Source organism: Zalophus californianus, chromosome 9, assembly GCF_009762305.2.
Source record: "Zalophus californianus isolate mZalCal1 chromosome 9, mZalCal1.pri.v2, whole genome shotgun sequence".
Lineage (NCBI taxonomy): Eukaryota > Metazoa > Chordata > Mammalia > Carnivora > Otariidae > Zalophus > Zalophus californianus.
Window position 1 is genome coordinate 90,704,257 of NC_045603.1, and position 14,485 is coordinate 90,718,741.

A 14,485-nucleotide genomic window follows, 5' to 3' on the forward strand; every position below is an offset into this window, starting at 1 on the left:
CTGAGTCACCCAGGTGCCCCAACAAATTGTCTTCTATAGACATTTTCCAAGTTATCCTGCTGCCCTCAGTGTGTGACAACATCTCTTCTCCTACACTCCTTCCAATCCAATATATTTGTAAACTCTTTGAGTTTTTCCAATCTTATTAATGGAAATTGCACCTCATTGTATATTCATTTTGCATTTCTTTTACTGTGAGTGAACTTGATCATCTTTTCGTATGTTTAAGTGTCTTTGGTGTTTATTTTTATTTATTTATTTATTTATTTATTTATTTATTTATTTATTTATTTATTTTTAAAGATTTTAGTTATTTATTTGCCAGAGAGAGAGAGTATAAGCAGGGGGAGTGGCAAGGAGAGGGAGAAGTAGACTCCCTGCTGAAGAAGGAGCCTGATGCAGGACTCGATCCCAGGATCCTGGGGTTGTGACCTGAGCCGAAGGCAGACGCTTGACTATCTGAGCCACCCAGGCATCCCTTGTGTTTATTTTCTATGAAATATTTGTTTTGGGCTATTGGTCTTCATTTTTTTCTATTTGTAGTTGTTCTTTGTATATTAAGGACACTACCCCCTTTGTCTGCATTCTCAGCTTTTAAATCACATCCACCCAAGGCACAGCAACTTTGTGTTCTCAAAACCATTTAATATTAACCTATCCTTGAGTAGAACAAATTGTTAATTTGGTGGGCCGGTGGTTAGACCAGTGGTAAGTACCACAGTACAATATAAAAATATGAGCCAGCATAACATTCTTTTTCAAAACAGGTATCTGAAGCACTCCTGCCTAAAGAGATGAGAGCCGTCAGCACTTATTTCCAATTCCACCTCTTTTCACTGTTCTATAAAAGAATGATTCTAAGGAAAGACTTCTGCTAGCAAGACTGTTATAGTAAGTAGCTGCATAACCATTGTTTTCTTAGGGGGCGGGATTACTATAGGTGCAGAGAAGAAAATCTGCTTCCTGCAAAATAGTTATTTCCAAAAAGGATTCTTAGAATAGAAAAAGAAAAAGATGAGCTCTTCAGTATAGATCAAAAAGAGATACATTTGTACAAGAAAGCATCAAAAGGAGAAAGAAATCAAAGCAAATTATCTTAACACTCGTATGAAAAGATTCCTACTCCCAGAAATCCTTTCTTCTTTTCAATCTCATGAACTGCATTATTTAAAAAGCATCAATTATTCATGTGCATAGAATTAGTCTGTACACGGCATTTTGTGACATCCCTCACAAACTTGACCTTTCCCTTCCATGTCTGGCTGTAAAATATTTCTTTTCTTGTGGTTTTGTTACCCTTGGAGCTACTGGTTCATCTCCCTCCTTCCCTTCAGTTTGACCCGGTGAATAACTCAGCAGTCATTCTATCTGCTATTTGCGATTCTAAAGCTTTAATAATCACCTCTCTCAGCCTTCATTTTCCCAAGCAAAATTGTCCTCCTTACTAACTAGAAATCGTCCCTTCTTTAAATTCTCTAAGTAGAAAGGATCTCTCTATGGCACCTGCGTTTCACCTTAATTATCTCTAGACGGATGCAATATCCATAATTACATGACAACAATTTTAAAGGCAAGTATTGATTCTAACATTTTTATCACACATAGAACCCTCCACATAGCTGGCAATCAGTTCATATTTGTTAAGTTATATTTTATATGACAGTGTCTATTCCTTTGATCGATTTAATGGCAATAGGAAAAATGAACCCCTTCCAGTCCTCAGTATGACCCAGGGTGACAAAGGATTAGGGACAAAAGATACATGCAAAGATGAAAATCAACTTGGCAATTTGGCAAATTGGTTCTTATATTTAAGCCTTGCTCTAAGCCGACTGCTAATTTCTATCCTTGAAACACAAAAGTGCAAGTGAACTTTTGTTTTCATTTTCTGTAGTTTAAACAAATAAAAGACTTTAATTTACTTAGATTATTAGCCTTAATCAAAATGAACTCAGACAAGGACAGTCAAAAAGCAAAGTACCTGGAGTTTTGTTTCTTGACTCGAGCCAACTGGTTGACAGAAGACTTCAAAGAAATCAGCTATTCCCTCTTCCACCCACAGCAAAGTCACCGAAGTCTGGGTTTTATTCACGGCAAACAGTGATTTTGGGGGAGCTGGTTCTGAGCAAAGGCAGAGTTTTAAAAAAATTTCATTTAATTTAATACATTCTCTCTTCTTCCCCCGAGTGGCAGGATAAAACAGGCAAAAAAAAAAAAAATTCCCAAATACAGGTAGTTAAGAGCACCATCGAAATGTTACATTATTGCTTTTGAAATACGTCCCCACACAGTTGTCATCTAACGTGGGAGGCAGACTATTTTGCCTTTTTCTCCCCCTTCCATTTTATACTTCCCTTTTTGGAACACTTCTGTTTTCTACTTCAGCTTTATTATATCCATAATCTATTAATAGATTTTGTGTCATCTGCACTGGAACTAGCCCTGCCCTGATAGTACAGAACTTTCTGCAGGAGAAACAAAAATTTGTACTTAGAGGGCTGAGAAAAATGAAAGTGATTTGCTCCCATCTAATGGAGACATTCAGTCTGGTACTTAGCCAAAAACCTGTCTTCCTTTTCTGGAGACTATTTGGAATAGTTTAGTCCGAGGAATGGCTTCTTGAAAATTCAGTCGTAATTAGGAGGGGTAAAGCTAAATAGGTAGGATTTTTTTTTAATTTTTTTTAAGAAAAGGATTAATGGAAGGGGACTGGATGGTTAACAAAATATTAGAGGACTGATTTTTTTTTATCTTCTTTTAGACATTTAATCTAGATCAATAGATTAATCCATTAGTCAAGTAAACTGTGCCCCTTCGTACTCATTTCCAGTAAGTGAGTCACAGGATTTGTTGGCTTCAGACCAAACCCCTACTTGTTCCCCAGTTTTAGGAAGTGGTCTTGTGTCTTGTTCCCCCATTCCTGAATCTCTCCTACCCTCCTCCCTGTCATTTGGGTGTTGTCTTTCCCTTGAATTCCTCCAGTACACAAAGCCCTATGCCTGAACCCCAGGGCTTCAGCCAGAGTCCCTGCTACCCTCTGTCAGACGTCTTTGACATTGCTTATTTGAACATATTATAGCTAGCTATCAGGTTCACAGAACATCAGACTCTGCCCGCGTGCATGTCCCTGTCGGACAACTATGCATGCTGTGTGCTTGTTACTTGGATTTCTTTTTATTATTTGTCCCATGCTCCGAAGTCTGTTCTCTAGCTCCTGGATTTTAGCAGTGCTTCAAGAAGCCCCTGAAGGCTTTGACATGGCTATGATCTTTGCGTGGAAAGGTTTGGACCTTCTTTCTAGAATATCATCATCATGGCCCTATTCAGAACCAGGCAGTATGTCAGAACTGTCCTTCATGTGATTTATCACAGGCAACTTAAATTTGTGCCCAACTAAAAAGAAGCCGTTTTCTTTCCAGAGACAACTCGACAAGGTTGGGCAGAAGAGTTGAAGGAGGAAGGGGGGGCATTCAACTTGTGCAGGCGTAATTCACAACAGATGTCAGGACCCCTTTGTCATTTGCAATGAATCGTCCACTCCCCCAAACGTTGTAATGTTGTACTGTCTCACTTCCCCTCTGATGAAAACTGTTGATGAAACACGGGGTCAGCTTCCACTGCCCACATCCTTTATAACTACCACTGTGAATAGGTATGAGTCAGAGGGTAGGTCCTCCAGTGATTCTAACTGGTGCAGAGCTTGAATCTTTGGAGGCAAGTGTGAGGTTGTCTGGGGCAGAGATGGATGATTTTTAGGCTAAACCTTGGTTTTTTCTCTTTACAAAACACACATGAAAGAAACTGCTCCTCGCAGTGAGTCTCCTGCACTGATTAGACTCCTTAGGACAGCTATGTATTTTTTTCTTTAGATTTTTTATTGTTATGTTAATCACCATACATTACATCATTAGTTTTTGATGTAGTGTTCCATGATTCATTGTTTGTGCATAACACCCAGTGCTCCATGCAGTACGTGCCCTCTTTAAAACCCATTACCAGGCTAACCCATCCCCCCACCCCCCTCCCCTCTAGAACCCTCAGTTTGTTTTTCAGAGTCCACAGTCTCTCATGGTTCGTCTCCCCCTCCGATTTCCCCCCTTCATTCTTCCCCTCCTGCTATCTTCTTCTTCTTTTAGGACAGCTATGTATATATTTTTTTCCTAATGGGTAGATAAACTCAGGTTAGCTATCCAACATGAACATTGCCCAAGTCCTGATCTCCAGCTCCAACTTTTTACACATGTCTTTCCAATCACCGACCCTCCGTGTTTCCTCATGAGCACCCCCATTCGTTCCCTTGTCTGGGCTGACAAGCTTGAGGCTCTTCTCTGGCTTCTCAAGTGCCAGAGAGCATATCTTTAAAGAATTCATGTCATCTCTTCATTGTGTCTATTCTTTTTATTATATTGCATGTTCAGGCTTTTGTCATCACACTTTATCAATGATTACAACAGCCTCTTCATTCTTTTTTCCTGCTCTTAATCAGTTCTTTCTTCATTTGTCAGTGAGGGCTTAAATCATCCTGAAACACCACTTTGCTCACAGTAAGTCTTATCTGTGTAATCATCTATTGTGATCAACGACTATTACATCAAATCCAAATATGCCAAGTGTTAAAGATTCTACTTACATCGGCCACATATTACCCATCCAGCTTCACCACCATCCCCTCCCACACGGAAATGCTTCCCCTGGTAAAGCCAGTTTTCTCACTGACTATCATACAAGCAGTACTCTTTCTCAACTCAGTGTACTTTTTCTTCTACTTGGATCATCCTAAGATCAGGAAAAAGTCTTCTTCTCCCCGAAACCTTATCTGTTGACTCTCTCTCGAGGATCTATCCCTCCTCTGACCTTCTATTACCCTATTTGATCTATGTGAGTAAAGTCCTGATTCTCCTAGGTCCTACTAAATGCTTTAAGAACAGGGGCCATATGTTATAAATTATTTTGTTTTCACCTTGAACTAGCCACCTGCAATTGTTCAATAAATCTTCTCTATTGGCTGATTTAAACCATAAGTCAAGATTCATTAATCAGAGGTATTAGGATCTAAGCATCAGGCAAGACCAGACACATTGGGGCTACATTTTGATGCTCTCTGTCTTTTTAAAGTGATCATATTGGTAAAATTATCAGCTTCGGTGGCAGAGATAAAGACTGTCATGAATTACAAGTGTTTTCAGTGGTCCAAAGAATATGACTTGAATACTGGAGTAGCGGTTTCTTTGGGTCTCACTAAAAATGTGGATCTAGGTGATAAGCAGGATCCTCAGGAAAATCTCCAAAGGGCCTGGGACCTTTGAGCAGCCATGTAATAAAATTTTCTTTTCAGGTGGTATATAGGGGCAATAGATTATTTCAAGGTCACTGTATCCATTATCACTGTATCCTTTTCTGGAAGACATATGCATATTAGCTCTGTAGGTCAATGAATAACATACACAGATCGCCTGCTTGAGGACTGTTTAGGATCTCTGTGACAGGTATATTTCCTTAGATGTACTGGAGAGAAATTTCACCAGCTATTCCAAAGGAAACAAAGAAAGTCATTGCAATATTTCAGAAGTGGAGGTGTAATTGGATTGGAAAGAGCTTCTAATTAAATTTCACTACTCAAGACAACATCTGCCCCAGGAAACGTATTAAAATTTTAGAACTGTACTGTCCAACACAGTAGCTATTAGCCACATGTAGCTCCTGAGTACTTGAAATGTGGCTAGTCAACATTGAGAGGAGCTGCAAGAGGGAAATATGGATTGAATTTTGAAGACTTAGTATAAAATAAGAATAAAGATATTTCATTTATAATTCTTTATATCAATTCCATGTTAGGATGGTACTATGTTGATATATTTGGTTAAATAAGGTATATTAAACTCAATGTCACCTATCTCTTTTTAGTATTTTGTAATGTGGCTATTAGAAAATTTAAAATTACATCTTTGGCTCTCATTATATTTCAGTTATGGAGTACAGGGCTAGAACATTCCTTACTGTTTGGTAGAGCAGAAGTGTGGAAATTCTTGGCAGAAGCTGGTTGGAGTTTCTCCCCTTCTGTTATCTAGCTCCTCTCATAAGAAGGCAAAGTCAGCTAAACTCCATAGCCTAACATGACTTAGATGATTCCTCTTTCCCATCCTCGGTCACAAAACCAAAAGGGAGTAGTGGCTAAATATTTTTTTTTTAAGATTTCATTTATTTATTTGACAGAGAGAGAGAGAGAGAGAGAGCGAGCACAAGCAGGGTGTGCAGCAGAGGGAGAGGGAGAAGCAGACTCTCCGCTGAGCAGGGAGCCTGATGCAGGGCTTGATCCCAGGACCCTGGGATCATAACCTGAGTCGAAGGCAGACGCTTAACAACCGAGCCACTCAGGTGCCCCAGTAGTGTCTAAATATTGTTCAGGCAATTTTATATGATTATGAATACAATGACATGGAAAAGCCTTTTTATTGGTTTCTATCTCTGTTGTGGGTTGAATTGTGTTCACCCAAAGTCCTAGGTTGAAGTCCTAAGCCCCAGTACCTCAAAAATGTGCATTGGAAATAGGGCCTTTTGGGAGGTAAGTTAAAATGAGGCCCTTAGGGTGGACCTCCATCCAATCTGACCGGTGTTCTTGTAAGAACAGGAAATTTGGGCAGACAAGGAGAAACCAAAGACAAATGGGAAGAGATGAACCCTGTGAGGACACAGCTGGAAGGTGAGGTCACCTGTAAGCCCGGGAGAAAGGCCTCTGAGAAAGCAAACCTGCTGATACCTGCATCTTGGACTTTTCACCTCCGGAACTCTGAGAAAATAAGTTTCTGTCGATTAAGCCACCCAATCTGTGATATTTTGTCATGGCAGCTCTAGCAAACGAATATAGTTCTCTTACTCTTCAAAACATCAAATCCAGTCCAGTTCATAAAAGGGAGCGAGAGGAAGGCCTTAATGATGTTATGAAGAGCAAACGAGCTTTAAGATAACATACACAAAAACATTTTCTAGAATATAAAGAGCCAGGCAGACATTAGTTATAGAACATCCCCTGGCTAGCACTTCCTACTTCTCAAAATGACATGTTAAACCTTAGCTTCTTCAAAATTCCCTGGCTTCATAATGTCAGATTTCCTTTCATTTAAAATCACTTCGGAGTCCATGATATTTGACGGGAAAACCTGTGGATATGGGGAAAGGAGACAGATGGGCTCTTTACAAAACAAGGTACGGATACGGGGTTGTTGGCTTTAAAATATTCTCTATGAGCTTTCCAACACTGCCAGTGTTATACTCAACTGTTCAGCCTTCTTTTCCTTCTCTTCTTTCCTTTTCAATGCCTCTCCTATTTGAGTGGGGAATCCAACTTAATTTTATAAGGAAATTAAGTACAAGGCACAGAACATGGGCAGAAAGGAAAGCTGTAAGGCTAGCTCCACATTTAATTTTGATTGGCTTATGAGAGGCTCAAGCTGTTCCCTAGGATCTCAGGGGAGTGAAGGTGACCTTGGGTAAAGGATGAGCTGGTGCCTGACTCTTATTCTTTGCTCTGGCAGCAAATTTCTTCCTTTCCTAGGGAATCCCAAAGGGAGTCAGGTTGTAATATTTCACATTGGAGCAGAAGAGAATGTATTTATTGTCTCAAATCCATCTTTCTTCTGACAATTATTACCTTGTTTCTTATTTTAATAGGACCCATCAGTTTAGCTGCCAATAGAATGATGTTAATGAGGCCAAGATTATATCCACAAGGGCCTCCTAGTTTCATTCTGTTTATAGTTTATACCTCTAAAGCTGGTGAGTCCTTTTCCAAATGTGTGACATTGGTGATAAGGGGAATTCAATAGAAAGAAACATTGTAAAAAATGATCGATATGATAAAATCTGTTTTCAATCCTCAGCATCACTGACAGCAATTTGCGAGGGTCCTTTTCATACACAAAGAATGGCCTTTAACATCTACATTATTATTGGTCTTTTAAAAATAAATCTATTTTTTATTTTCCTCAAGGCAGGCAGTTCTACCTTAAAGAGTGTAAGCCTAACTTATATTCAACTTGGTCAAAGAAAACATTCGTGACTTTTACAGTGCAAGCCACATAAATTATGTTCAGCTTGGTCAAAAACAACATCTGCAGAAGAAAGCACTACTTGAAAGGGGCAAAAAAAGTGTTAGAGAAATTATTCATAGTGGGTTGAGATTGGTAGGCAGTGAAATTAAGAAGATGAAAATTTATATTAAATAACAGAAACCTGGGTTAGATCCAAAGTTTACTAAACCTTTACTAAGTCTATTCTCTTGTCAGTTTAGGGAGATTCCTTTAATAAGTAATGAGAAAATTTAAAAACAACATGGGGAACTATTTAAAAAATTCAGGCAAATATTACATTATAATCAGGCCCTTTCCATATGCAAAACATAGGATTTTCTCAGGCATTAGAAATACCCGTGATTTCTATTACATTTTAAATAAATTCTTTATGCCTTAATGATAGCAAGTGTAATATTCCCTTCTGTGAGTCACTGGGTATTTTTATGATTTCACCAGCTCTGGTAACTTCTGAAGATAAGTAGAATTTTTCAAAGAAAGCTCCCATTTAACCTTACTTAGTTTCAAAACAACATTTCCTACTTCCTCCTTTTTTGGTTCCAAGAATATGGTTTTTTACCTAGCATTTTTATTTAGTTAGGAGTTATTTTTGCCAAATTCTTAGAAAAAGGTCACGACTCTTATTGTATCATTAGCCTTGTTGCCTTTACTCTGAGCTCAGGTATGAACTAAATTCTGAAACTGGAAGAGACATTAAAGACCATTTAGTTCAGACCCTCACTTTATAGATGAGGCACCTGAAATCCAGAGGCCCTAACCCACTTTCTTTTTTTTTTTTTTAAAGATTTTGTTTATTTACTTGACAGAGAGATAGAGAGAGAGAGTAGCAGAGGGTGAGGGAGAAGCAGACTCCCTGCTGAGCAGGGAGCCCAACATGGGGCTCGATCCCAGGACCCTGGGATCATGACCTGAGCTGAAGGCAGACGCTTAACCTACTGAGCCACCCAGGCACCCGCCAACCCATTTTCTAAGGTAACATGACTTGCCTGTGAGAGCAAGAACTGGGATCCAGACCTCCATACACCTAGTTAAGGGTCCTTTCTATACCTGGATTCCTCCCTAAAAATGTGGGTGTTTGCCATTCATTTCCATATAACTAGGATGATGGGGCCTCCTGAAAAGTTCCTCTTTCTAGAAGACCAACTTTTCCAGAGTGGGCACTTGCTTGTACATTGAGATCAGTGCCGGACATCACAGTCATGGCCCTATCTGTCCATCATCCAGATTCTTCCAATATGTTGAACAGAAACCTACAAACTCTGCAAATCACTTTATGGTATATAGGAGAAGTGCTTTTAAGGAAGTGCTGAAGTTGTGTGGCTTGGCTGTGGGCAGCTGACAAATGGCAGTGAAACTCACAAGAACCACAGTGAGAAATGGGAGAGAAAGAGATCGAGAAGGGGCATCAGTTAGTCTTGGGATTAGACGGAGCCATGGAACAGTGACATGCCTGGCAGCCCAACCCAGAAGATAATGCTGGCACGAGGCTGTTGGCCATGGAGGACTCTACAAGAGGGGTAGCATGGCAGTCATGATCCTCTGAAAACCTAAAGAACACGTGTTTGTAAGAAGTCAGTAGCAGAAGTCTTCCACAAGCTTTCATCATCGCCCCCACCCGACTCGCCTACCCCATTGGTGCCCATATACTCTGTCATTCTTCCTTACTACAGATTCACCCAGTCTCGGGCCACCCCCTCCAGTGGCACCCAGAGTCCTGCCACTTTTGGCCCAAGCAAGGACATCATTTTAATGAGTGTCACCTCTAACCATCCTGCCCCATCAATTTTCCCTGTTTTGTTGAATCATTCTGATTAGCCCATTGAAAAGCTGTTTCCACCCACTTCAAAAAATACAAAGAAAAAGAAAACAAATCCAACAAAAAAGATAAAAACTCTTGGATTCTGTCTTCAGCTCCTGCTCATTTTTTCTCCTCTTTATAATCACACCCCTCAAAAGTTTTGTTATTCCAACTGTCTTCAGTTGTTCTCCTTTTATTCTCTCTTGAATTACTTTTAATATTTGAAATATTTTGTCTTCACTACACTCCACCCAAATGCCTCCTCCCCAGATCACCAATGACTTCTGGGTTGCTCGCATCAGCAGTCAATTCTCATTCCACATCTTACTTGACTTACCAGCAGGCTCGACAAGTTGATCAATCAAGCACTTTCTTTGCTTGGTTCTTTGGGTATCACACTGCTTTGTGTTCTTTCTTACTTCACTGGCCATTCCTTCTCAGGCTCTTTTACTAGTTCCCTCACACCACCTCCATTTCTTAAAGCTGGAGTGCCAGGGGTCAGTCCATAGATAGCATTCTTTTTCCTTCATTCATTCCCTGATGACCTCATCAAGTCTGTTTCCTGACTACCCTCAAATTTACACTTCCCAGTTCTGAAATCTCCCAGAATCCAAGCTCCTTTAACTGCCCACTCAACATCTGTTCTTTAATGCTTGACACCTTCAAATATTGATGCATCTAAACCTCAGCTTCTGGTCTTTCACCCAAATCTGCCTCTCCCATAATCTTCCCGTCTGACTGCTCAGGACCCAGATCTTGGCATCTCTCTAGACTTACTTCATTCGTTCATAGACAACATCTAAATCCAGCAGTAGACTTTCTCAGCTTCATCTTCAAGATAAATTTTGAATCTGATCACTGTTCATCACCTTCACAGCTACCACCCTGGTGCAGGCAAGAATAATCCCTTATTTAGATAGGTGCAATAGCCTCCTAACTTTCAGTTAACTATGTAATTTATCAGAAGTGTCCAAATTGAAATACTTTTTGGGTAAGAAAAGGATTGCAAAAGAGGGTGACTGGCCTTTAACTGATCCATAGCAGGTGTAAACTGGTATTATCTGTGGTAACTTGGGTGTACGGTCACCTTATCTACCTGGTTTCCCATTTTACCTCAATCCCTGAACACTCTATTCTTACCAAAGCAATCTTGTGAAACTTGTCAGGTCATGTGACTCCGTCACTTGAACCATCCAGTGGAGTACCATCTCACTTGGAATGAAACACCTATTCAGTGACCCTACATGATCTGTTCCCTTGTTACTTCTCTGTCATTTTATCTACTACTCTTCCCCTTGTTCCTTCCACTTCAGCCATACTGTCTTCCTGACTTTTCCTTGAACCTTCCAGGTACACTACTGCTTCTGGAGCTTTGCACCTGTGGTTCCCTCTGCCTATAAAACCTCCCACTTCTCTGTTTGGCTCGCTGCCTCACCTCCTTCAGGTTTTGACTGAAATACCACCTTCACCATGAAGCGTAACCTACGCCACCCCCTACAAAAATTGCACCCTACTCCCCGTAACACTTTTTTCACCACTTCATTTTTTCTCCATAACATGTGTAATCATCTGGCATCCTTATATTTATGTTTGTTGTCTCTTTTTCTCCACTAGAATGAGGGTAGAAATTTTTGTCAGTTTTGTTCATTTCTGTATTCTCAGCACCTATGTATGTATGTAGAGCATAGTAAATGCTAAATAAATATTTGTTGATGTATAGAATGAATTATTTTTTTATTTTTTATTTTTAAAAATTTATTTATTTGAGAGAGAGAGAGAGAGCATGAGCAGGGGGAGAGGGAGAAGCAGACTCCCCACTGAGGGGAGCTCGACATGGGGCTTGATCTGAATTAAATTTTTAAAAGTACAGTATCTTAGTTTATTAGATTTTTTTCTGACTGGCAGCCTATAAATAAGTAAATAAATATAGATGGATGGAGGATAGAATGGATATGCATATTTTCTTTCTTCTTTCACTTTCTCTTTCCCTTCCCTTCCATGCATTCATTCATCCATCTTTCTTTCCTTTTCTCTGTGCTACATTGACACAATTTAGTCACATTTGTATCTTATTAAATTAGTTTCTTTTTGGTGGGGGGTGAGAGGGATAACAAGGTAGTCCCTTACTAAGAGAAGATCCAAGAAAAGGGCACGGGTGGATAAGGAGAGGTACTTTAGACTTCAGTGTGCTCTGACTTACAACACTTAACTCACTTCCTGTGAAAAATAAGGACTGCATATATCCAAGCAACTATTTCTAAAATTGTAAACTCAAAGATTTCAACATAAGAATAAACAAATATTCTCAACTGAGAGTGAGATCATGAAGGGCAGCACTGTGTAATAGCTGGGCTTTTATAAAGTCAGAAATTACTTTTCATCAAAGCGTAAATAATTATTTGTAATCTACTGAAATATTGTGAGAGAGAGAGATTGTAATATGCCCCAAATGCCTCACATCTAAAAGTATTTTGATTCTTTTTTATTTATAGTCAAACTATGTTTTAAAGATTTCTAATCTATATAAAACCTTTCATGATTCAGAAAATCAAACTGTTATTAATACCCAAATTCCAAAAGAGGAACAGAGAAAGCCACCCAAGTGGGTGTGGAACACCTCCCTGCTCTGTTAGAAGTGTTCATTAAAAAATGAAGTTTCTAGAAAAAAAAAATACACTCCAAATCCAGGAAAACATAAGCAGCAGATGGATAAAAAGGGCTGAATCACTGTTTCTTCACCCAGACTCAACAATTTGTAAAGTCAAACTTCTCTAGGTTCCAAGTTGCTCAAATGAAGGCATTGTACTGAATTATCTCCAAATCTCTCCTAGCACCTCAAAAGACTGAAGTTCCCTGATTCTTTATCTTGAACCTGTCTGAACACAACTGTGGTCAGGATACTGCAGAATTTTGACAGTGGTGGTGTATACATTCTGTTTCTTGTTTTCTCTGAACCTCGTTGGCTGTACCATCCCAGTCTCTCTTGCTGACTCTTCCTCTGCTCAATGTCTAAGTGCCGGAGTGGTTCTTTTCTATTTCTGCTTACTAGTTAGTGATCTCATCGAGACACTACAAAATTTATATCTCCAGTCCGGAATGCTCCCCTGATCTCATCTCTAGACACATAAAAATGATCATTTTATTTGACAACGGTACTTGGATGTCCTCTCAATTTTTTTATGTCCAAAGAAGAATCTGTGCTTCTCACCCTACCCTGAGTTTATTCCTCTTCTAGTTTCTCTAGTCCTCAACCTCAGTGAATTGTACCACCATCCACCCTAATTGCTCAAGAGCAAAGCCTGAAAGTCATTCTTAATTTCCCTTTCTCTTATTTCCTATTTTCACCCCACCAGAAAGCTCTGTGGACACAAGCTCCAAAATAACTCCTGAATTCTGTCCATTTTTCTCCATTATTACCACTTAAGTCAAAGTTGCCTTAATTTCCCATGGAACTTATTGCTATTTTTAAAGATTTATTTATTTATATGAGAGAGAAAGAGAGAGAGAGAAACAGAGAGGGGGAGGGGCAGAGGGAGAGAGAAAATCTCAAGCAGACTCCACACTGAGCACAGAGCCCGACATGGGGCTTGTTCCCATGACCCTAAGATCATGTCCTGAGCCAAAATCAAGAGTTGGCTGCCCAACCGACTGAGCCATCCAGGTGCCCCTAGAGTGCTATTTTTAAGCTTAGGACACATGGTCCCTTAATTGGTCTCCCTGTCTTCATTGGTGACCAACAACTGTTCCTCCCTTGAGCAACCAGAAGGATTATTTTAAATATGTTAGACTGTTTATTTTTAATTCTCTCCAGGCTTTCTTATTGCATTCAAAATAAAATCTCAACTCTATCTTCTTAGAAATCCTATATAATCTGGCCTCTGCTTATTCCCTCTGCTTAGCATGCCTTTTTCCAAACTTTTCATGGCAGATCCTTTCTTGTTATTCATACCTCCCATCATTGCTTCCTCAGAGAAAGGTTTTGCTGCATATGCAATCTGTCCCACACTACCCTGTTTTAATACAGTACACAGCACTTCTTACGATCTCCCCCTTCAGTAGATCATAAGTTCCTTGAAACTGAAAGTAGCCCTTTGAATTCATTACTACAAGTAGTCTGGCAACTGGACAATTCTTAGAAGGTTCTCTGTATTGATTAAACGAATGAATGAATGGATATTCCACTACCGTAGAGCTATTTTGTGATATTCCCAAAACTCCCCCTCCTTATTTCTTTCCCTTTCTTTTTTTCTTTTTTTTTTTTTAAATGGTTGATCATCTGATGTAAACTTACCAAATCTTCTTAAGGTTGGCCCAGAGTTTTAAGTGGATTCACGAAGACCAGAAGTTATGACTGGTTGCTGGTTGAAGCCACAGTTGCATGTCAACCAATAAGTTCTTGTAAAATGACATGTCTTAGTGCAGATTTGATTGACATTTGTATTGAATGCCAAAGAGAGCTGTCATCACACACCACCATGATACCGTGAGACTCCTGGCAACCTAAAATTCTTAATAGGATGACTGGCTCAATGCCCTGCAAACAGCACCACTGTTGGTAGTGTCTTCTCGTCGATGCTTATTGATGATATAATAGTTGGAA

General features: G+C 39.6%; 1 protein-coding gene across 3 annotated transcripts in view; it reads right to left on the reverse strand.

Annotated features, from left to right (window-relative positions):
• PTPRO (protein tyrosine phosphatase receptor type O) overlaps nucleotides 1-14,485 on the reverse strand; it is a 239,175-nt gene that overhangs the window by 51,130 nt on the left and 173,560 nt on the right. For all 3 annotated transcript variants that reach the window (XM_027594901.2, XM_027594902.2, XM_027594903.2), the window contains exon 13: nucleotides 1,982-2,121. In XM_027594901.2, the coding sequence (XP_027450702.1) occupies nucleotides 1,982-2,121 (140 nt within the window). The remainder of the gene's footprint in view (nucleotides 1-1,981; nucleotides 2,122-14,485) is intronic.